The sequence below is a fragment of the Cheilinus undulatus genome, linkage group 19 (genome assembly GCF_018320785.1).
Source record: "Cheilinus undulatus linkage group 19, ASM1832078v1, whole genome shotgun sequence".
In the NCBI taxonomy this organism is placed as follows: domain Eukaryota; kingdom Metazoa; phylum Chordata; class Actinopteri; order Labriformes; family Labridae; genus Cheilinus; species Cheilinus undulatus.
The window spans coordinates 8,903,233-8,927,762 of NC_054883.1; the positions used below are offsets into that span (position 1 = coordinate 8,903,233).

At 38.0% G+C, this 24,530-nt stretch overlaps 1 protein-coding gene across 1 annotated transcript; it reads right to left on the bottom strand.

Moving 5' to 3' along the window:
* Positions 1-5,959: 5,959 nt before the first annotated feature.
* On the bottom strand, positions 5,960-15,632 carry LOC121527661 (clusterin-like protein 1). The gene is made up of 8 exons (XM_041814690.1): positions 15,542-15,632; positions 15,318-15,466; positions 12,625-12,795; positions 12,109-12,535; positions 11,893-12,021; positions 7,823-8,037; positions 6,192-6,372; positions 5,960-5,970 (listed from the first exon to the last, which is right to left on the bottom strand). The coding sequence occupies exons 1-8, from the start codon at positions 15,630-15,632 to the stop codon at positions 5,960-5,962; spliced, it is 1,374 nt and encodes a 457-aa protein (XP_041670624.1).
* Positions 15,633-24,530: the final 8,898 nt, after the last annotated feature.

Sequence of the window (24,530 nt, forward strand, 5' to 3'; positions counted from 1 at the left end):
TTATGTTTTGCAAAAACCTCTTTGAGAATTCCAGTTGTATAAAACTTTGAAAGGGACAAAATATCATTAAATTCTTCTATAATAGCCTGTACTGCATGTTTTGACACATGTAGCAGACACTGCATACGAAGAAAAAGGGAAACTAATCTGTGCTCAAGTATTTCGGAGTCTACATCCTGTAGACAATTGGGTTCACCCTTTCCCGTGGAATCCAATCTAGGACTACTTGTCAAAGAAAATCCAGCTTCATGATCAACATGACATGGCTGGTCTGTGTCATTAGACTGAAAATCACTAACTACCCTGACTGGTGTCAGAAAATCTCTCAGCTTATGGTTTTTATGATTCTGTGATGTATGTCCAGTAAAACTATTAAGGCGGTTGGTTTCAAAGCTGCACCCCACAAATGGGCAACACACTATTTCTCTGCGTCTAAGGTGATGATGAAAATGAATTAATATTTTCTTTTTACAGCAAATGTCCTTGTATTCACACAACCAGCACTGAAATGATGAATGCTCTTGCCTTGGGACAGTCCTGTGTAATCTTGAAAGATGTGATTTCAAAGCACTAATGGTTCTAAAAGTGCAACAGCAGCCCCCATGGATGCAAGGCCAGGCTGAACCTCTGTGATGCAGTCGATAGTGTTTCAGCAGAACAGCTTCAACGGCGTGGGTGAACTTGCAGAACTTGCACTGCATTCATTTCAGTCTGAAAAACAAAGATGACAATTTACTGGGGATTAGCAAAGCAGTCAGTAGAATTGTAAAAATTTTATCAGTTTAATGATGATGTAAACTGTAGACTGGAGACTGGGCTTGACAAGACTGACAGTATAATATTCTGTCCCTTTTTAAATTTTTAGTACATTTTGCTGCTGTAAAGATGAATTTCAATTAACATATATTAATTAAGGACACTACTCAACAGGTTAAGAAAGTCAGCAGTCAGTATAAAACATAGCAGTCAATTACATGCATCTTAACATTTTCAAACACCGTGATTCAGTACAACCAGGACTAGGGATGCAAACTATCGATGAACTCATTAATCATTAGTTGATTTGCCTTGTTGATCAATAACCAATTAATTGATAAGCAACGATTTTCCTGAGAACTTAAATTTCCCTAGGTATTGGGTTTATAACATAAAAGGCTTATACAGGACTTACACGGGGGTCTACACTAACATCTGTGAGTTTACTTTAGGAGGACAATGAAAAAAATGTTTAAGTAGCACGTTATTTAACACTTAAATAACGTTGAGGGTCCAATGTGACCCATTTTTAACATTTGAGAACAGTAAAAACACCCTAAACATTTTCCTTTGACTTTAAGTTGACTTCTAATGTGACATGGAAATATTTTAACTTTTTTAAATCAACAGACACAAGCAGTAACTTTTTCTAGGTATACTATGACCAACACAATATTTGATAGATCCAAGTGAATTGGTCTTTAAATCACAGTAGCATAGAGTGATTTGTTGAACTCAGCCTGATGTAAACAATAAAACTCAATAACCAGTCCCTGTCTGATGTTCAGGGACAGGTCAGGACAGTCTGAGGACAGAGAGCTTTGAGGTTTAAGTTTATATTAATGAAGCATGCACTGTCAGACTGTGACCTGACCACATGTCAGCTGTAGTAGAGGAAAACTCAGCTGTTCTCAGCTCCGCCGCGAAGAGCGTTTTCTTTTCTTTTTTAAATAAAGCTCCGGTATGGCGAAAATACTTGAAGGCATGCCATGCTGAGGCGTTCATATGAAGTTAACCGTCAAGCACCACTTTCTCGACACACAGTCAGCCATTTACCGAGACCAGACAGGCTCGCGGCTAACGGACGCAGCGCCGCTAGCATCAGTTAGCCGCTAGCTTTAGCTAATGACTGAAAAGCTGTTCGTGTTTAAATGTTGAAAATGTTTAGATCGCCTTCTCCATTAAACAACGTACAATACTGCACAACACAACTCAGAATAAAATTCCCATACCATTTTAACGTAATTTAATAAAAGGTTACTTACTTGTGTGGACTCCAGCTCGAGGTAGCATGGCCACAATGAGACTCCTAGTGCCAGTTTCAGTGCCAACTCGGAAAGTGGGCTTTCCCGCATTTCACAACAAAGAAATAAGAGTTTGCAGAACTGTTGTCCCTTGTGTTGATATTTGTTGTGAAGTACTTTGTTGTCTATATTCAGTGGTGCCTGCTTCTGTACTGGGATGCTGGAGTACATCTGTTGTCCAAAAGCCCTGGGAGAAGACTGCTACCTTTGGCACCACTAGCAGGTGCATAGGACAGCAGTAGAGACATCAGCACAGCTGTCACCCAGTTCAGGACTAACAAACTATCACCACAAAAAAAACAAAACAAAACAAAAAACCTGCATTTAAGCTGGAGAGAAGCCAGGTATTTCACATCACAGTCATAACAGACATTGTTCTGTTGTCAGATACAAGAGGTTATAATGATGCTCACATGTCCCTTAAAAGACCAGATGGAGGCCACAGGGTGGAAAAAGGTGAAGTATGCTGACCTGGGTGAAGACTGCGGCAGAAGTCGGCTGTAGGGGGTTTGATGAAAGATCCCTCTGCCATCTTTAAACCCATTTTGTCACTTTTTGCCTTTTCACTAATGGGTGCTTAAGTTTGTATCTCCAAGATGGGAGCTGCTGGTTTCTGCTGAAATATCCAGTGCTGACCAAACCTTCAGAACTTGTCCAGTCTTCTACAGGTAGGTCAGATGCATGTGAATCAAATGGAGGTAAGCCATTTCTCTTAACGGTGTATTTATTGTCTTGACAAAACTAAACAAACGAAAAAGAAAACGTAGAGGTCAACAGAAACCCCAAAGTTCATAAAACGTCAGACGGTTTCTTTCACTAAAACAAACTCAAGAAATGATTTCTATGATGAAAACAATGTGGTTAAGGGGGTAAAATGTCAGCTCATCAAAACCAAATGACAACAAAATAATAAAGAATAAAATGGCAAGACATCAACCACACTGAAATTCAAACTATACTGTCCATGACACAGTACAAATGTGGTTAAAACTATTCTCAACCAAAATGATGTAAAACTGCCCTGGAGTTAAAATTTTTTGGATGAAACTAAGCAAAACAAATTATGAAGGATTTTTAAGTAAAATTTTAAAAATTCTTTAAAAGAACAATGTGTGAAAAGCAGCAAGAAAGCTGCACAAAAAAGTGTTTTCATATGGATTAATTCTCAACAATGGTTCATTCATAAAAATCCACCAAAGGTCAAAGGTCAAGGAAACATCTACACAAAGGGGTTTCTACTGGGTAAATAGCCAATTTAAACAAAACAATGCAAACAAAATTACCAATATAGATTTGTTAAGACAAAATCAAAACAAAACAAGTGTCAAACACGGTGTTGTATAACAGCCTACCGCTCCAACTGCTTGTACTGTTCTGAATTTGAGCAGATCATCTACGGTCTACAACAAAGACATGCTGAAAGCTGCTGACACATGGGCCTGTCCTTCAAAGGTGAACATCTGATCGACTTTGACATTGGAGGTCTGTGATTTCTTCCCTCTTTTTATTTTTAATTTTTCACATTTTTGTGACTTTTATTTCCTCTTTGAACAGTTATGTTAACTATGATCCCACACATGATGCTTTCCAGTGGTAATGCTAATTATAATGGAAAAACCCTCTGTTTAACCATACTAACGCTAAATATTGTGGCCATTTTGTCAATCTTTCGTCTTTGATACTGAATTGTGTGTGCAGTGTGAACTTATCCATGGATTTAAATCTTGCTTGATTCCAAGGATGCTGTCTCGTATGAGAAATCCAAACAAGATCGACTGGCAACTGTCACTGGAGGGGCCCTGCCGGCCAGCCTTAAGCTTCAGGTGGACGGTTCCTCCGGCCTGCGGGTCCACCTCATTCCTACAGCAGGTGGCTGACATGCTCATTTGAGGTAAGTCACACTGCAGGCAGGTCAAATGATATTTATACTGTATGTTATCAAAACTTTAACTGAAACAACAAGAACACAACGGTCAACAAACACTACAATGAAGCTCATAAAAACTTTTTGTTCAAATGGCATAAAGCCAACAGTAACAACAAAATTAAATTCAATTAAAACATAAATTCACTCTATGGTTTCACTGATGTAAAACCAATATGATTCAAAGCATTGCTTGACAAACTACTTCAAAACTGAAATAAAAAAATCTGAAAATTCAAACTTTTTTATTTTCTTAACAAATTAAATATTAACCAAGGTTGAAAAGGGCTATTTATGAGGAAAGTGTTTTCAAACTGGTTTAATCTCAACAATGGTTCATTAATAAAATTCAGCAAAAATGTAAAATAACCAACAAAATGCAGACGTCACAGAAGGATGTTTTTAACAGAACAACAAAACAATATAAACAAAAACAAACTTCACAAAGTAGTTTGAACTGAGGGAACAGTCAAAGGGTCTTTAAGTTAAACAAAGCAAAAAAAAGTTCACAATATAGTTCTAATGACAAGAAACAATTATGAGTCAATGCAGTTTTTTTTTAAACAACTTCACAGTTAAAACAATTCAAAAGGTTTTTCTTCAATGAAACACATTTTCATTAACTTTGTTTTAAACCTACAAATCAAATGTAAAACGAAGTTCTTAAAGTGATTTCAGTGAAAAAGCAGCAAAACAAGAAAAGTGTTTTCAAACTGGTTTATACTCAAAGGGCTCATAAGAACAACCAAAGCTAAAAAATAAATAAATAAATAAAATCCAGAATGCTTTTAATGAAATGGCAAAGCACCAACCATGACACTCAAAAAATTTGGCTCCATAAGGGGAAATCCTTTTCAAAATGTTTTTAAATGAAAATATATCCCAACCTGATCAATTTTCAACTTGCCCTGCCACCAGAGGGCCCCTGTGTCGTGGGTCCGTAATCACAGCCTGTTTTTCATTGTTGGTCATTTTTGATACCATATTTCGGGTATTTTGAGGAAGTGTATGAGGAGTGAGGCAAGAGTCAGGGCCTGAACACTGACGCGTTGTCTAGGTGTGCTCAGGCTTTGCAGAGGAAAATGTCTTTGTTCATTCATTGGCTGTGTGATGTGGCTCAGTCAATCAGCAGTTCAGACACACTCAGTCCTCTAATCCTGACGTGCAGTTTTCATGAACATTGCTGGTGGGGCTGAGAGGGCAGAGCCTGGAACATTCTCTTCAATAGGACCAGCCTAACCCTACCTGCAAAGTCCAGGGAGTTTGCTGGTCTTGGGATTGCAGTCGCTGCCTTGTCTGAGATGTAGTCTCTTCTAATCCCGACATGCAGTACCTCAGGAATGTTTGCTACAAATCTGTTTATTCTAACTATGCTTTTTAACAATTCACATACAAAATAAGTATGACTGAAAGTCATGTTTCTTTGTAAGCTGGGATTTTGCTTTTCCTAAAATGACAATCCCAGTCTTGTTGATTGGCTGCTGTGACCCTACATCAGAGGGCCCATCCCAGATGGCCTTGTGGGCATGTTCAGGTATTGGTTCCTCCAGCCTGTGGGTCCAGCTCCATCCTGCAACAATCCACTCATTTTTGTCTTTTTAAGTTGGTCAAATTAAGAGACAAAAAAATGACCTATTTTGTATTTGTTTTAATCTCTACCAACAAATCAGACGTTTAAAGCGTGCTCTGGTTGTTTTTAGTGGTTATGATGTCATCTTTACAGGGTGTTTGAATATTACAATAAAATAATTATATAATAGTCATTAAATGCATTTTTTTCTCTAAGAGCACAAAGACTGGCCAAAGCAGAGAATACAGCTTTATTGCAGAGAGAGTTGAAAACACGAGATAGCTATACAGCAATAAAAATGGTCTACATTGTGCAGGGAAGTTAGACAGATGTGAAAATGTGATCCATCTTCAGTATTCAGTCCAGTGCTATTCAAAAACTGCTACTTGTGCCTGGATGTCCACGTTACTTCATCCCTGTGTAAATAAACAGAAAAAAAATTATTATTTTTTTAAGTTTGTGAAAATTGAAATTGTTGTAAATGTACAGCTTGCCTAAATACTTCAAATGCTTCTAATAATAATGATTAATGCATTTGGATGTTGGTGCTCATTATGCTCACGTTAAATCTCAAGCACTGCTGAAAAATACTGGAAGACTTAGAATTAACTATGTGTCATAGGGCTGTGCTCAGTACCTCTTATCTGGCGTTTGTACAGAGTCAGAGCCTCCTGAGCGGCATACTGAACGAAAGCAGGGTCGTCCACCTCCAGCTCTGCAGGGACTGAGACGGCGAACGGGGCCGAGTCCAGAACAGTCACAAGCATGATGCTGTCAGTTTTAAGTCTGATGGTCTTCATCTGTGGCTGAGATGTGACCTGGAAAATAAGGCAGAGTGAAATAATATCTCAAAGTTTCTTCGGTTAAAATACCTGTTCATATAGCACATTAATAAAGACACATTATAAGGTGTATTTTATATAAAGTAGGTCAGTAAGATATGAAGAAATATGCAAATATATCATTAAATACTGCAAAAAGGAAATGAGATGTCATACATAAACATGTATTAAGGATTGCTTATCAACTTTAACTCAGAGTTTATGTCTATCTGTTGTTTTGTGTTTTACAAAAGGCCAGTGTTTGCAAATTGTCCCTGCTGAATCCAAAATACATCCAAAAATACACATTTTTTAAATATTAAAATGGGCACCAGTTAATCTGAGGGTAATTGATAGCTACCTTTAGATTTATCTGACTGCTATTCAAACTGTGTAGAAGTGCTGCTGTTACATCCAGGATCCAATAGATAAATTAACCCTTACTGAGAATGAAAACAAAGCTCCCCAACATAAAACAATTGTTTTATTTATTGCATTCATTTCTACAGAAGTCCTGCATACAGCCAGACAGTTGTGATAACAAGTACATTTTACTTTTAGGTTGTTTTTTTTGCGGGACTGACCTTTTAATCTAGTTATCTTGGATGAATAAGGCTGATTTGCAGGAATAAGATCTTCGTTTTTTGAGATATTGTGAAAACAACTAAAATTTACTCACTATCACAGGAAAACAGCAAAAAAAAAAAAAAAATGCATAGATGCATGCCCTTTTAGAACTTCTGTAAATTGTAGGCATTGAAAATGCGATTTATTGACAAGTAAAGAGTCTGTTTTGACTTTTAAAGACAGCACTTGGCTGTAGAGTTTTAACATAAATCCAGGATTTAATGTTACATTTTGTTTAGAAGCATATTATGTTACTTCTCATTACAACCTAAAAGAAATAGAAATAGATAATGTCTAATTTAAAACCAGGGGTGCAAATAATTAATTACATCTACTCAAATTACTTCAAAAAGGTAGCATTTTTGTGTTCTTGTACTGTTTGAGCAGTTTTTAAACTGCTTTTACTTTTGTAAACTTTTACTTTTGTAAGTATTGTATTTCATTAAATTTCAAAAAGCATCAAGTCCTGAGTAAAATAAGATAAACACTAAAAAACAAAACTCGAAGGTCCAGGTTTGCTGCCAACAAAAAATGTCCAATCGTCTGACTACTGATGGTCAGTAGGACATAGAGAAATTATTCCACATCTCATCCCAAAACAGCTGTTGCATTTTACTTTGGGTTAAGTCACACCTTATAATAAACAACCTGGCTGTAGATTCATATTCTCATGTTGTTAAAGCACATTAAGGAAAGATACTGTAATGTACACTCCCCTTTGTTATCAAAATTATCAGTACTTAATCTAAAGCTAAGAGTAACTGTACTTTTACTGGAGTAAAATAGTCTGGAACATTTTCCACCTCTGCTTAAAACTTACTGCGATGACGCTAAAGATGTTGTCTGGGCCATCTGTGTCTTCAGACAGGTGGCTGACCCAGCGGTATTTGTCCTCCATGTTGCTGAGCCAGGACTGCGTGTCCGCCGTGTGTCTGCGGACCAGCTGCAGCCGGTCGTCGTACTGTTCACGGGAGGCATTCAGAAGCAAGTGCATCTCTTCCACCTCAGAGTGCAGCTGCTGGACGATGGGACACTCTGTAGGTACACGTAATCACAAGTATGGTGAATTTAACAAGAAGAGAACTGGAGAGCAGATTACATTTTCTAAAGTCAGACTAGAAACGTTTGACGGTCACTATTACATGACCAGTAGGACTCTTCTATCAGCAAATTTTATAAGTTACATTAAAAACTATGACTGCAAGCAGCACTGAAGGGCCCTCACACCCCAGCGTATGTCAGGGTGTGTCACAACCACGGCAGTGTGGGAATAAGTGGGTGTAAGCAACCCATGCTGTGTGCTGCAGCAGAGCACAGAAATGCTGATACTTCTAGGACTGTTATTCATCATGTGAAATAAGGGGAAAAAGCACATAACATTATACGTCAGAGATGCTTCTGCTCTCTTAAAATAGGTGGCGCACTAGCAAAAACATTTAAATATGTAGAAGGGCAGACCCTGATCATACATGTGCGATATGATGCAAATCAGATGTTTCATTTAAGTTACAGTGACTTTCTGTGAAACGAAAAGATGACTAATTGCTCTCCAATAAAGAATTGTGTCACTTCCTGTTGCCAGAAGGGGTGCCACATTTAAATGATGAAATTAACCTTTTGATATAAGAGAGCCAGACCTTGATCCTACGTGTAAAATTTGGAGGCAGTCAGATGTTTTAGGTGAGGTATATGAGGCATATATTTAAATTGTCCCTCACAACAGGGAGATTTCCTACTTTAGGAGGCTCAAGAGATGATATGAACAATTAGCGCCCCATCTCCAAACTGCCCTGTTTAGCAAAAGTGATGGAATCCTTGATAAATAATCAACTAAAGTCATTTCTTTCAGCCTACTCTGTACTTAGCTCACACCAGTCTGGTTTCAGAACAAATCATAGCACAATTTCAGCCATCACATTAGTCACAAATCACATCATATCAGCACTGGACAAGAAGCACCACTGTGCAGCAGTTTTTGTAGATCTGTCCAAAGCCTTTGGTACAGCTGATCACGACATACTGTTAAGTAAACTGCTCAGTATAGGGCTGGATGAAAGCACATGTGCCTGGTTTCATGATTACTTATCTGAGAGGCATCAGTGTATTAAATCAGCTGACACCAAATCAGATTTCATGTTTATTAATAGGGGTGTGCCACAAGGTTCTGTTTTGGGCCCTGTACTCTTTTATAGTAATGACATTGTGTCCTCTTAAAGTGGTTGCCATGCCCATTTGTACATGGATGACACCACTGTTTATAGTATTGCTGACTCTGTACAGCTTGCTGTCAACAATTTGCAACTTGCTTTTCATGAGCTTCAAGAATCTCTTTTAAACCATAAACTTTTTTTAAACATAATAAAAACGAAGTTTTTCTCCAGAGCCAGAAACATTGACCATGAAACTTTAAAGTTATTGCTGTGGTTTTAATGTGCCTGTAATCTCGACAGCATTGGAAATGAAGGAAACCCCAATGTCCTTTCGAGAATAAATAAAGGTTTGATTGATATGAAAGTTGCATATTCTTCCTGTAAAATTGGCGATATACTGAAATGCTTGTTATCGCCAGTGAGACATCCTTCAATAAAACATATCTGTGTAGTGGCTGGATATTAAGGCCTTTCAAAATCAGAGCTCAGTTGGTTAAGCAGAGGAATGAAGATCTGACCCATTTGTGTGATTTCCTGTTGACAGAAGGGGGCGCTATGATGAGATGTTTGAATGTAGGTGTGTTCAGTGTGACACTGTCTTGCAGAAAAAGAGCAGAACATCACAGAATATTGTATACTAAAGTTTGCAAAGGTTAAAGTCATTTTGCACCATCAAAAATGCCTTATTTTCAAATTGAGATGAAGCTGGTGGATTTCCTGTTGGGATTTGGGCGTAGGTCCAAAAGGCTTTTTTGTAGGTTTTATGATGACCCATATGGAGACCAAAAATCCTAAGCTTGGGCTGAATGGCGTGCAGGGGCTGAATATTTAAAGGGAAAAATAAAAGAAAATCAGAGACAGAAATGCTCAATTGCCAAAAGGGGGCACTGTTCATTAAAATACTAAACTTATGTACTGCAGAAAAACTCCAAAATTTGATTTAGCTGTTTGTATTGCACCGTCTGTTCATTTTAGACTTTTTTTCTAACCGGGGACAACTTTCCATAAAGTTTTATTAGTTTTTGAGCATGTTAAAGCCCCCAAGTTAATAATTCTTCAGTCAGAAAAATTAAACATACAGATACAGTAGGGTCCTTGCTGACAAAGGTCAGTGCTCGGGCTTTAAAGGGATATTTTGGGATTTTTGAAGTTGGGTTGTATGAAGTACTTGGTTATAGTCGTGGCATTAGCCTCCAGGGATTTCTGTGAAAGTTGCTCCGGTGGTTAATACGAGCTCAGAGAGATCCGCGGCATAGTGGCTGTAGATGGGAACATTTTATCCGCGTAGTTTAACAAGTTTTACATTAAAAAAAGGGCCCATAAAATATGTTGGCTCACCTGTTCACCAGTGTTAATTTTAGCAGATATTTTAAATTTTAGTTTTAGTTTTTAAATGAAATGCATTTTAGTTTAAGTCCCATTTTAGTCATTTCTACCCTTTTTAGTTTTAGTCTAGTTTGAGTCGATCCATTGCACTTTGACAGATTCGCCCATAGTGGAGAAATATTACAGATTTTGAATGTCTGACGAAAACTAAACTTAGTTTTGTGAGTTTTAGTCATCACAGATCTAATTTTGTTAGTTTTAGTCTAGTTTTTGTTATGCAAATAAAGGCTGTCGACAAATAGCTTTAGTCATAGTTTTAGTGGACGAGATTAACATTGCTGTACGCTGTGTCCAAAATGTACAAAGCACTTCACTTCTCCCAAAAACCCCTCCGTGTCAGGCACTAATTTATGATGCAGCTTTCGCCATTTTGTCTCCTTCCGCCATGCACTGATATCCTCTGATCAGCTGTGTGTCTGTGGGCTTCTACAGGGATAATAACACCACACCAAGCTAAAACAAAGGTATGAGCGATTTCGACTCCAGTGATGATGATGTGCTGTTTACTGTGCATACAAGAGGATATTTGTATAAATCGGAGTACACCGAAGAAGAACTTATACAGATGGAGAGACAGCGGGCTGAAAGAGGGAGCAAAGAAACTTCATTTGAACGTTTTGAGCAGGAGAAATCCCCAGTGTGGGTTTGCATTTTCCACACCTACACCACCAGGTAAGTCGAAATCACTTATGCTATCTTTGTACAAAATATTTTATCGGCCCATTTTTATGTAAAACTCGTGGATAAAACGTTCCTATCTACAGCCAGTATGCTTCGGATCTCTCTGAGCTCATAATAACCACTTTCACAGAAATCACTGAAGACTAATTCCCCTACTATAGCCAAGCACCATACGACCCAACTACAAAAATCCCCAAATATCCCTTTAATTAAAGTTTTTTTTGTTTTTTATAATTACAGTCAAAAATGTGGTGAAAATGTAGGATGATGAATTAAGCAAAGCATTCGCAGAAAATGAATCAAATATTTTTATATCAAAGCTTATTCTGATTTTAAATGCTATGGATGAGCTTTTCTCTGTTTTGAAGAATGCAGAATTAAATGTCTATAATTCAAATATTCTTTAGCCTAATATTTCCTTTATCTATTTTATACTCCAGAACAACTAAATGAATTAGTTTACAATATTAATAGCTCAAGGTAGCAAAGTCCATGCTACGTATGTGCAAGCCACTTGAATAAAAAGCTATGTATTTGGGCATAAAAGGGTTATGTTTGCATATCTGTATCAAATGTAAATATGTTATTGTGCAGAAAAAGCTGCTAAATACCATAAATGTTGAACTAATTCCATAATTCATGCCTAAAAATGCAAATTGTGTCAGCCATTTACCTTTAAAGAAATACTCTTTGCAGGTCTCACACCAACCTCCAAGATGCAGGCACTCTGATGTTTGTCTGCGCAGGCGTCTGCACAGATGTCTGCTCTGTAACTGTCCCAAACCAGGAAAGAATCCTGTATCTGTGTAGACAAACACAAAATAAGTCATGCAAGTTCTCACTTCACGGGAAAAAGATACAGCTGTAGCTCTAAAATGGCATTCAGTACCTTTGTTTGGCTGCTGAGAGTTCTCATCTTCAAAAATATCAACCACAGAAGAGCCAATTTCCCCCATCCCATTCTTCACTGAATCAACAGTCTGATCCAGACCTAGACTTCTGAAGAAGCCAGGGCCTGAGCGGACCCACGTGGCTGACAGAGGGCTGGGATGGAGCTCTGCAGTGAAAGCCAAAAGGAAGGAATGCCCGAATGCCTGTTGCATCTTTGTGACCAGAGAGACACTCTGGTTGAACAAGACGTTGGTTTGTAAAAGCAGCTGGCTGAATGACAAATCCACCTGCTGAAGATCTGCTTCATCTCCTGTGAGCTGAGGATTCTCTGCCAAGTTTGAGTAACCCGTATTCTCCTCATCTTGATAAAAGAAATGATCCGTCTCTTCCAGCTGCGCCGCAAGTGTCTTGAAAAACTCCTCAACCTGCAAAGGGATTTTTATAGACGAAATGATATTTAACAAATCTGCCTTGTTCTAAATGTCAAACGCTGTTATAATAGGAACTTTCATACCTTATAAGAGAAGGAGGTGAAGCCACGGCGACATGTAGAGGCATAAAAGTTCTTACAAGTATCTTCAAGACAAGGCCGGCATTCCTCAAACAAAGATTTGGTCAAATCTCGACACTGCCTCTCAGCCTCTTCAAGTTTCTGCTCGGATTCTCGGGCCAGCTGCATCGCTCCCTGAAAGAAACCAGACAACACAAAGCTCTGCCACAGGTCCATAACCTTTAATAACCCAAACAAGCTCAGATGCAGTTAGCTCTGACTTTTGATTTAAATCTTAATTGATTATTGTGCAATTTTTTGTTCCTACTTCTACAAAACTACACCCAAAATTTCTAAACCCGTGTCTACTCCCACACACAATTATCACAGTGTTCTTAGAGGTTTTTATGGCATTTGTGGAAAAAAACAAGCATTGGGCCTTAGGAAAAAAAGAAAGACTGGCAGATGCTTCTCTGGAGTTGGTTGATTACCTGGTCAAATTATTCTATTCAAGCTTGTTCAATCTCTTTGTCCATCCTGTTTGCTACATATAAGACATGTTTTCCATAGGGATGAAACTCACAATAAGATATGTATCACAATAAAGGGTTTACAATACTATTGTTCCACACTTTTGTACATTTTGTACATTTTTATTAAAAAAAAAGCTTTAAATATAATTCTAGTGTCCATTTTTTTACATTAAAATGTTGAAGCTGATAAAAGGGTATTGCCAAAACTTCTGACTGGTGGCGATAAGGGTCAGATAAACATGGACACAAACAGCATCAACACCAATGCAAGTGGCTGAGACACAAATTGTTAAAAAGGCCTTTGTGTATAATGTTGTTTGCAGGGGCGTAGCTAAGGATTATCACACAGGGCCCCCCTTAACCGGCTTGCCAAGCAACAAATGTGGCATAATTTTTACAAATATATATGCATTTTAATGTATTTTTAACCATCATTTCACCATTTATTTTTACTATAGTTAAACTGAATTTACTTCTATTATTCACAGCACTGGACTACACCATTTGGACCTTTTTAAGGGAGAAGCAGAGGCCCCCCAGTATTTTATTTTATTTTATACAAATTTCAGTTTGTGGACCACTTTATTCGGTCACCCTCTGATTCAATAATGACAGTAATTACTAAGAAAAAATAAATCAAAACACTCTTTTCATTGCAGGCTTCTCAAGGTACCCCTTCCTACCGTAGGACCGGGTAATCAGTACCCTTTTCGCCCCGTGCTACTCCCATGGTTGTTCCTATGAGCCTAAGAATTCTTTCATTTTCACAAATGCAGACGGCAACAACACAAATGCAAGTAGCTGCAACATGACTACATGGAACTGTGACACATATCAAAGAGCAGCAGGAATGCAGGCAAGTTCAACATCAATGCAAATAGCATCGGATGAAATGCTACACAACCGCAAAGCAGCTGCAACACAAATGCAGTCAGTTGCAATGTGCATGTGAGTTGCCACAGCAGGGATGCAGGTAGCATCAAAATGAGTGCATAGAACTGTAACAGTTCTGTAAGTTTCCACAACACAAGTGCAAAAAAAACTGCAAAAGAGCAAGTAGCCTCAACATGAATGCAAACAGCCACAAAACTAACGCAAGCTGCTGCAACACAATGAAATAAGATGCCACACAAATGCAAGTTGCCACAACTTCATACAAGTAGTGGAAACACAAATGCAAAGACCCACAGAATGATGCAAGCAGCTGCAATACAAATGCAAGTTGCTGCAAAAAAAATGTAAGTTGTTGCAACAAGAACATAAGTATTTGCAACACGAATGCAAGAAGTTGCAGAATGAACAAATGGAGCTGCACAACAAATGCAAGTAGTTACAACGCTGTGTGCAAACAGCATCAGAATAAAATCAACACAGCTTCCAGCAGCTGCAACAAAAATCCGAATAGCCACCGCAGAAAAAGCAAGCAGCGGCAACACAAAGGCAAGTAGCAACAATATAAATACAAAAAGTCACTAAATTAATATTAGTTGCCACAACTCAATGCAAAAAGCTGCTACACAAATGCAAGTGGCCACAACTTGAAACAAGTTGCTGCAACACATATGCAAAGTCCCACAAAATGATGCAAGCAGCTGTAACACCAATGCAAGCAGCTGTAACACAAATGCAAGTTGCCACAACATGAATGCAAGCAGCTGCAACACCGATGCAAATGGCATCAGAGTAAAATCAACACAGCTGCAAGTAGCTGCAATAAAAAACCTAAGCAGCCAGCATAGAAAAAGCAAGCAGCTGCAGCACAAAGGCAAGTTGAAGCAGAACAAAGTGGGTGCAGCACAAACAGCCTCGCAATTAATGTCTGTTGGCACAAGTCTGACAGACACTCATTTCAGATGGACATGTGTAAGCCTAAAACATTTGGAAAACTCTGTATGTCTATCAAATATTGTCATGTTTTGTAGCAAATTATATTTTTTATGCATGTCTGCTCCTTGTCTGTCAAATTTTCTGAACTGTTCTGCTGCCTGTCTATGCCAAGACACTCTTGAAAAGCAAATTTTTTTATCTCAATCAGGTTTTTCCTGGTTTCATAAAGGTTGAATAAAAATGTTATAAAATCTAAATTTGCAGCTTCTCAAATTTCTCTTTTCTGTTAATGCAAAACATTTTAGATAGGCATATGTCTCACACCTCCTAGTCATTTTTTTTTTTACAGATTCATACCTTCTTCTTGTCGCTGCTCTGTCTCAGGGCGTCCATGAAGTGTCTGTGCTTTTTCTCTTTTTCCTCCATCAGCTCCCTCACCTGCTTCACCCCGAGTACAGATCTCTTTATTTCCTCATTGACAAAATGCTCTCCTGCTGCAGACAGCCCTGTAGACACCGAGCAAATACACTGTTATTAAACATGAAAAATGTATTAATCATATTTTGGTCCGAAGTCTTTACCTTCCAGTGCCTCCTCGCTCAGAGGAGGAGAGTCAGCAGCACAGAGCAGGGCTTGAGAGATGCAGAGAATATGAACGAGCAGCCTCCTCATCCTGTCATATGCTCTAAAAGAAGGTCAGATATTACACATCACTGTTAGAGAGTAATATATAAAACACTATACACAAGCAAAAACAAGCTTTGGTTTATAATCCTGACATGGCATTTTCCACTAGATGGAGCCATTTCTCAAATATTTCAACTGAAGGGTTGTTTAAAAATGAAATGTTTATTCAGTAGTATGGATATCCTAATGTTATACACTGTTACACATCAACAAGGCCATCCTTAAAGGGGAGAGCTTTCTGGGAGGTCAACAAAATCAAGGTCCATTGTAAAGGTAAGCTATGGAAACCATAGTTTGTTTTTTTACTTTAATATTAACCACTCTTATCAAAGTATTAAATATTCTTAAAATGTATTCATGCCATAATATATACCCTTCTTCAAACTGTAAACTCCTTTAATCAAAACAGAATTGAAATGGGTTAGTAGGATCAAAAGGGGAAGAATGGGATAAAAGTGGAAAAATGAGGTAATAGTGGCAAAAATCGGTTAAGAAAGGCAAAAATTGGCATAGACTGGCAAAAATGCTTTTAAAGTACCACAACACAGGCACAAAAGTGATTAAAAGAGGCACAAAAAGTGAATAAAGGTGGCAAAAATGAATTTAAAGGGGCAGTAATGGGAATGAAAATTGTGAAATGTTAGTAAAATGGGTTAAAAAAAATGGTGAAAAGCAGTTAATGTGGTGCAATAGGATTAAAAAGTTGCAAAATTTGGTTAAAAGTGTAACAATATGTTTAAAGTGGCAAAAACGAATAAAGAGACAAAAAATTAGGTCTTAAGTTGTAAAAATTGATTTATTGTAATGAAAAGTGTTTGAAAGTGGAAAAATTGAACTTAAAGTGGCAGAAATTGGCATGGAAAACAGTGAAATGCAGTTAAAATGGGTGCTAATAGTGGTGAAAAGGGGTTAATAATGGCAAGAATGGGTTAACAGATGCAACAATAGGTGCTAAGTGGCAAAAAAGGGGTCAGAGTGGAAAACAAGCATAAAACATGGTGAGAAGGGATTGCTATTGACAAAAAAATGGATTTAAACTGGCAAAAATGGGCAGAAAGGTTGTCAAATAGGATTAAAAAGAGGCAAAATGAGTTAAAAATGGCAGAATGAAAAGTTTAATAATTTAAAGTGGCAAACATGGGTAAACAGAGGCAAAAAATAGGCAGAGAGTGGCAAAAATGGGTCAAAAGTGACAAAAATGGGCAGGAAAAAGTGTGCAAATGTGATGAAAAGTTGTACAAAGACTAGCATCGATACTACTGTTCCAATACACATAAACTGATGCGATCATTAAATCCCAACAGGGCCCGTTCTCTGGGTTTGTCAGGGGTTGAGTGAAATCTGTGGGCAGGCCTGCATGTCAATGTAAATAAATGAAGATTTACTAAAGTTTGTACTATCGTTGCATTTTAAAACTCCTGTGGACACGCTCAGACAAACAGAGTGACTGCATGCAGCAGAAAGTGCAAAGATTCTCAATGGGAGATATAATGAAAGAAATCTGGATGAAATGAAAGAACTAAGAGGAATCCTTTTGTCCACATGGGGGTGCCAAAACAGAAAAAACATAAATGTTTCTCAGAGGAGCTTTATATAAGACACCACACACCAAGGAGAACAAGTCTATGTTTCAATGCAGTTGTTAAGAAAGCCAAGTTTGAAAGGTCTAAGGCAGCGTTTCAGTTTAAAGGATCCTCTAAAGGCTACAGACACTAAGCGGGTTTGCACAGTAAGCAGTTGTGTAAAACCGATTACATGTATCTTTTCGTCATTTATAAGTCAAATGAATAAAAATGCCTAGAGTCAGTGTAAACAGGAAATGAAGTTATCTGCATTAAAAAGAATAAAAACAGACATTAAACATAACTCCATCTTTAATGCTATCTGTAGAGCAAAACCTCCTCAACATCTACTGTGAAAGAAATAATTCTGAAGTAGTTTCAAACATTTACCTTGACAGTTATGAAAACATCAGACACGAGCACGAGCAGGCTGCTGCATCAGAGATAAGACTGAGGCGTCTGCGTCGTCAAAGGATTGTCCTATTTCTAATGATCTACTCGAGCACAGATCCTATTAGAGTATTGGCACCAAGACTTCAACAAACAACCAGGGTGCTATTTGTGAAAAAAAAAAACACCTGGGATGTTTATTAAGAGTTTCTATTTATAAAGCAAGAGTGGGTTTAAATAGACAAAATGCTTAGAAAGCTATTTTTTGCAGCTTTTACTATACCATTGTGAGAATAGCTACATAATGTTTAACATGTTTTTTCTCTCTCATGACTTGCCTTCTTCTTATAGCAAAGTGAATCGTGATTTTTAAAGAATCTCGTTATAATGACATGTAATCTGAAAAATAATCAAAAATAAGGGCCCATTCATTAAAGTTGATAGCACCAACATACTCCAGAGGCCTCCTCAGGTCAAACTATCTGCTCTAATCTCCATCAGGCTGACGGTAAGCCTAACCCCCTGCAGAGCCCTGGCACACACTGGCATGGTTTCAGACTAAGCTGCACTGCAGGCAAAAATTAGAGCAGGAGGAATGCATGTAAGTGTGTAAGTATATAGGCTAACACAAAAACAGTACAGAGGAAATGAGTGCATTTGCAGCTCTAACTTTAAATCATGCCGTGTTTCATTTGCAGTTTTTGGATATATTTGCAGCCACTTCTTTCATGTGTTTGCACAAAGAAGAAAAACCTTTGAGCAGATTAGTGAAACTTGTTTAAGTTGTGTAATCCATTACAGAGAGTAAACACAGCATACACTACCTGCCTTAAGCTGACAGACTACAGGCCTTTGACACAGCCTGTTCAACAAATAGACCCCGCTGTAACATGGATTAACATCCATTTTGGTCATTTGGATACCAAGTGGTAATCCTTTATGCTCGGTGTGGAAACACCTCACAATGTACAAAAACCCTGACTATATCTGATAGTTTAGACTGTCCATGGATGTGGTCTGGGTTGCCTTCTTGTGGACTGGTTTGGTAGCGTAGACATGACAAGGACTAGCATGGATTCAAGACGACCCCATCAATTGATTTAATCTGTAGTAGGCTGCCAGAAAGCAAAATTTCTGGTTTATTTACATCCATCCAGCCATGCTTGTAGTGATCTGAATTATGACTTTTTACATCTTTAAAACAACAATGAATAATGGAAAAAGAAAACAGCTCTCAAACAGAAGCCAGCACCCACCGTTGAGTTGATTATTAGATTCTTAAGACACATGACTTCTCACTTGACCCTAATCTTTAATGTCTATGAAAAAATCAGTAGGCAAAGGTGATGAAGAGGCACTGCTATCCTCTTAGCTTGTGGCTATATTCATCCCCATTCATTTGTATACCAGCTGCTTTGCTGCACAACTTTAAGCAAATAAAAAATATAGGCTGTCATCTGCCGAAGAGGGGGACAGATGGGAATTCATACGTATTGTTCATTCATATTGCAGATGCTCATATCAGATGCCCATCACGAATGTTAATAACAAGGTTAATGCGAGGTATAAATGATCCCTTGGACTGTGTAAAGAATGGACCAGCGGTGCAGCCAGACTTTTCTGAGTCAGACAGCTCATTAACATTTACAGCCACAGACACAGAAACAGCTCATTCTGAGAAGGGCTGAAACAGCGGGGTTTTTAGACATGCAAATCCAATACTGGAGTGTTCTTTCAGCAACAAATTTCACAGGCGTGTTTTGGGGATATCTGAGACCAATATAAACTTGTCTTAAAGGGGTAAAATATGTCCCCTTTAAATCAGCCTAAAATGGCTAAGCTACACAAAAACTGACACATTTGTTCCTAAGGACAAAAAATGTCCCATTGAAAATGCTTTTTTTTGAATCCACATTTATCTTGAAATAAACTAATGCATCTCTTAGTTTGGATTTCATTTTGACAAGCTTTCAATTTTTAATTTTCATATTTGTCCACCAGATGGCGCTACTCTTCACATTCAATGTGTGCAGCAAAATTTCCCCCTTTTTTTTTTTACTGTTTTCTTGTGATTTTGTTCTATTAAAGATAGTGGAATTATTTAAACATACTGGTCCTTAAAGGGTCAAACCCCCCAAAAAATCAATTACTATTTAATTTGTGTATTTCAGGCTGAGAAGTTTTAAAAGACTGACTCATTTAAAACAGAACAAAATATCTATATATATATTATCTTTACAGTCATTTTTGGGAAGCAGATATTTTTGCCCTCAGGGACAAATGCTTTAGGACATTAAAGGAATTTTAAAGGGTTAAACACATTTTTAAAATCTCTATATTCAGTCACATGTGTTGTACCATCTAAGGTCAGAACTGCAACATTTTTAATAACATAAATTTAAGTGGTTTAAATCTTTTTTTTTAATCAGGGGCATGATTGCTCATTAAGGAGGTGCTATTAAGTCCTGAGGCTCAACCAGAGAACCACTGATCTAAAATACAGCCTGCTGTGTCAGCTCACTCTGAGACAGTCGTCCTGCTTCCTGTCTCTCCTTCCTTCACCTCCAGCGACTCTCTGCTGCAGCATAAACCCTCTGAGTCCTTCTTATCCTGATATCTAAACATGGCAGCAGCGTGGTAAATGTGGAATTCCTGTGTGCTTTCTCAGCCCCTCTGTTAATCCGAGCCCAAACGCTGAAAGCCTTGACCCAGCAAATGAGGTCCCAACCCCTGAATGAGGACCAGCAGGAGAAGGCCTGCGAGATACCTGACCCTCAGCTGCTTTTTATCAGCTCGCCACGATCCTGATCTGAGACATAATACCAACCCGCTGCTCCAATTATAGCCGACAGTAAAATAACAGTTTGGAAGCCTTTAGAAAAACAGGTAATTAGTCGCTTTATCATCTCAGCTCGGTTTGGAGTCTAATATATGCTGGACTGGGTCAAACTCCAGCTATTAGCCCTGAGCCTGGGTTTGACAGCTCTGTTATCCAAAGACAGAAGAAAAACAGAGCTCAGCTTTTTATGTGTGCTAGGTTTGTTAAAGCTCAGAGGATTTCAGAGCGTTTGTGTTATCTGGATCTTTTTGCTGTAAATCAACTGGTTTGAGCTGGAGGAGTGTAAACAGACTAACATCAGGGCCATATCAGGGCGATGTAACCCAGTGACACTAACTTGTACTGTGAAGACATGAGAGTGGCCCATCTCAATCCTTTGAAGCTGGATGCAGCTGTTTCTCAGCCTTTGATCGGTGATCTGCATCTGCAGGCCGGAGAGATAATTGGCGCAGGAAACATTGAAATGATCACTGCACCTGGAGGAGTTAAAGGGAAATAGATGCTGGTGAACCTACAGTCTTAAGGATACGGCCCCTCTGAGTGATTCAGGCCACAGTGACTGCAGTGATGGGGTAAATGTTCTGCTCACCTCCTTGCTTTTTAGAATTCAGGAGCCTTTTCAATAGAAACTGAAATTCATAATGCATATTTACTGACTAACCTTTCTGTTTAATGGATGAATTTCCCACCAAGACACCTTCATGCTGTGGGGATGCTTTTCTGCTGCCAGGCCTGGACTGCTTTTAAAGATAGAGAGTAAAATGAAAGCAGAAAAATATAGGGAAATCTATTCAGTCTTCCAGAGAAGTACGACTTGGAAGATTTGCTTTCCAGTAAGACAATGATCCGAAGCATACAGTGAAAGCTACATATAAATAGACACAACAAGGTGAATGTTCAGGAGTGGCCAAGTCAAAGCCCAGACCTCAATCCAAGAGAGAATTGGTGGCTGGACTTGAAGAGGACTGCTCACACCTGGACACCATGCAGCCTGACAGACTTTGAGCAGTTTTCCAAAGGAGAATGGAGTAAAACTGCAGTGTCCGGATGTGCAAGCCTGATTGAGACCTATCCACCCAGACTCAGCGCTGTGATTGCAGCCAAAGGTGCATCTACTAAATACTGACCTGAGGGGGTGAATATTTATGCACTTAATTTACATTACATAGTTTTTATTTATTTGACTTTACTTTGGAGAAATCTGTTTTCACTTTGACATGAAAGAAGTTATTTTGTATTTTTCTTTCTTTGTATTTTTGCAAAAAACAGGGTAAAACATCCAAGCAGTTTATAATTTTAAAGATATCAAAAATAGCCCAAATTTATGTGAAAATTCTTAAATATATATTCTAAAATTTTACATAAAATTACCACAGATTTCTTCAAATATTTCCAAAATGTTTCAACAAAACTTGATCATAAAATTCCCCAAATATTCCAATAAATAGTGGGGATGCTAAGCATCCACACTATTAATATTCATGTCAGCCATTTTGTTTATTATTCGTCTTCTGCACTAGCTATCTCCTCCTTCATAGTTTGTCGTATCGACACTGTTTGAACTTTAAAAAGTTCAGTTTCTTCATCATTGGACTGCTATGACTTTTCACATTTCTAACTTTCTAACTAATTTCGAATTAATTTTTAAAATATATCTATTTTCATGCAATTTTCAGCTATTTCTACACCTTTTCAGCCATTTAATGCAATTTTCAGCTACTTTAAGGCCAAAATCAGCTATTTTTATGCTATTTTCAGCTATTCCAAGGCTACTTTCAGTCATTTTTGATCTATTTTCAGCTTTTTTAGGCTGCTTTCAGCTATTTTTATCCTTTTTGAGCTACTGAATGCCATTTTCAGCTACATTTATTTGACATTTTATGCTATTTTACTCTATTTTTATGCTATTTTCAGCTATTTTTGTGCTTTTGGCTATTTTCAACAGTTCTTCCACAATTCAGCTCTCAGCATCCCCACGCAATTTCAGCTGAATTGCAATTTTGATTTAGTTCCTAATAATTTACAAACACATTCCCCAAAATTAAATGAAAATGATGGAAAATTCCCTGAAACATCCAAACAGATGCCCTGAAATTTCAAAGAAATAACCAAACAATTACTGTGATGTCATAAAGCCTATATATTTAAAAAAAATCTATGTTAATTCCCAAAGATTTTCAAGCAAATTCCCTCAAAATTTTGAAGCAAATTCCCAATAATGTAAAAATACATTCCCCAGAATTCTGCAAAAAATGATTCCTCCCTACATTTGAACAAATTTCCTGAATTTCCATAAAAAGTCTCAATATTTCATAGGCCACCAACTTCAAAACTTCTTCATCAAATTCCCAAAATAGGAAATAATTTTCCTGAATTTCCATGAACATGCCTAAAATTTCCAAGTTTTCCCAACCATCAAAAAGAATTGTCCAAACTCTAATAAAAATGCAAAAATAAATCCAAGCAAATTTCCCTCAAAACTTCCAGGGACACTCCAAAATATACAAACATGTCCCCAAAACTTCCATTAAAAATACTTGAAGTTTCAAAGCAAATTCCCCCAAAATATCTAAACTAATTCCCCCAAACTATCATGCAAATTCCTGACAGTACTCCAAATTCAAATGGGAGCCTTACTTAAAAAGAAGTGATGAGGAAAGCATTATCTGTGTCAGTTTTTCACATATCAAACAGACAAAATAACAATCCAAAAATAGTTCCTCAATCAAAAATAGTTTTTTTTAACTGTTACCTTTCCCCTATAAGAACATGTGGGCCACTTATGTCTATCGCTATTAAAGGTTTGATAGTAATTAGGTTACTATCATTCTAATGTGCTACCAGAGACTGTGCAAACAGCTCAAAGAAATAACTGGAAAATTCCTTTTAAGTGTGCACAATTTTGAATGAGCATTAAAGGAATGTTGAATTATTGTGATAAAACAGCTGATAAAATAACCTGAGCCACATGATTAACCCAACAATGAGTGGCACTGAGAGGCCAAATGGCCCTAAAGGACTATCATATGAGTATGAAAGTCATTTTTCATCCTTAGAGGAAATGAGGAGTGAAGAAACACAGGAAAACAGTAAAGTATAAAAACACAGGAACTGCACTGAAATGTCACCGTTTCAGTGCGTCTCCACCTCCCCAAAAAAACCTTTGAAATTATCTGTAATGGGTACCAGATTTCACCCGGGGACGCGATTGCCATCAACCCCCTGTAACTTAATCTCATCTCCGGCTGGATTACTGCAGCTCCGCACGACGTCCCGCAGACCCGCACCTCCCCTCTGTCTGTGCGGGAGGAGGGCACAGCAGGACGGAGGACAGTCACTGGTGAGAGTTCAAAACCCTGATGGGACAGGGGATGTGGCCGGAGGTAACTGAGGATGATGTAAAGTTGAACAGATTTATGCAGAAGGGCAGTTTAGGAGAACCGGAAGTAGGACAAAACCCTTCAATGTAAGAGTCTTTTCGAGCCCGTATGTGAACAGCCAACAGCCTATCTGTTTTATTTGTGACCCTGTTAACTGGCGGCGTCCTGCCTTATGTGCCCTTGCTTGTCATGCATAGGACAGCAGCTGAAGATGTCAAAGTCCCTCCAAATGTCTCTGATATTTTTGACATTATATACCCATGCTAGCCTATATTTAACAGCATGCAGGGAAACCTATAAGCTGAATTTGTGCCCCAAAACTGTTTACAATAGCACCTAGAGCAGAGGTGTCCAAACTTTTTTGTCCAAAAAATATTTGCTGACTAAGTCACTCTGACCCATCTCACCTTTTGTGTTTTAATGCTAGTAAAACCAGTCTGATGTAGGCTAAGCTTGCTTGGTTGACAGATTATGCTCAAAGAAAAATTATTATTCATTAACAAAGTATGGCAGACTTTAATTCACGAAATAGCCAGATTGCAAACATTACAGACTTAGAAAAGTTGTATAAATAAAACAGAGAAAAAGATCAGATGTTGAATCTGGTACTAAATTATGCGTAGACCTGTTTTGGACATTACAGATACTTGCTTTTGCTTCGTTAGCTCTAGCTAAAACTAACACAACTATGCTAGCTACATGATTAACATTA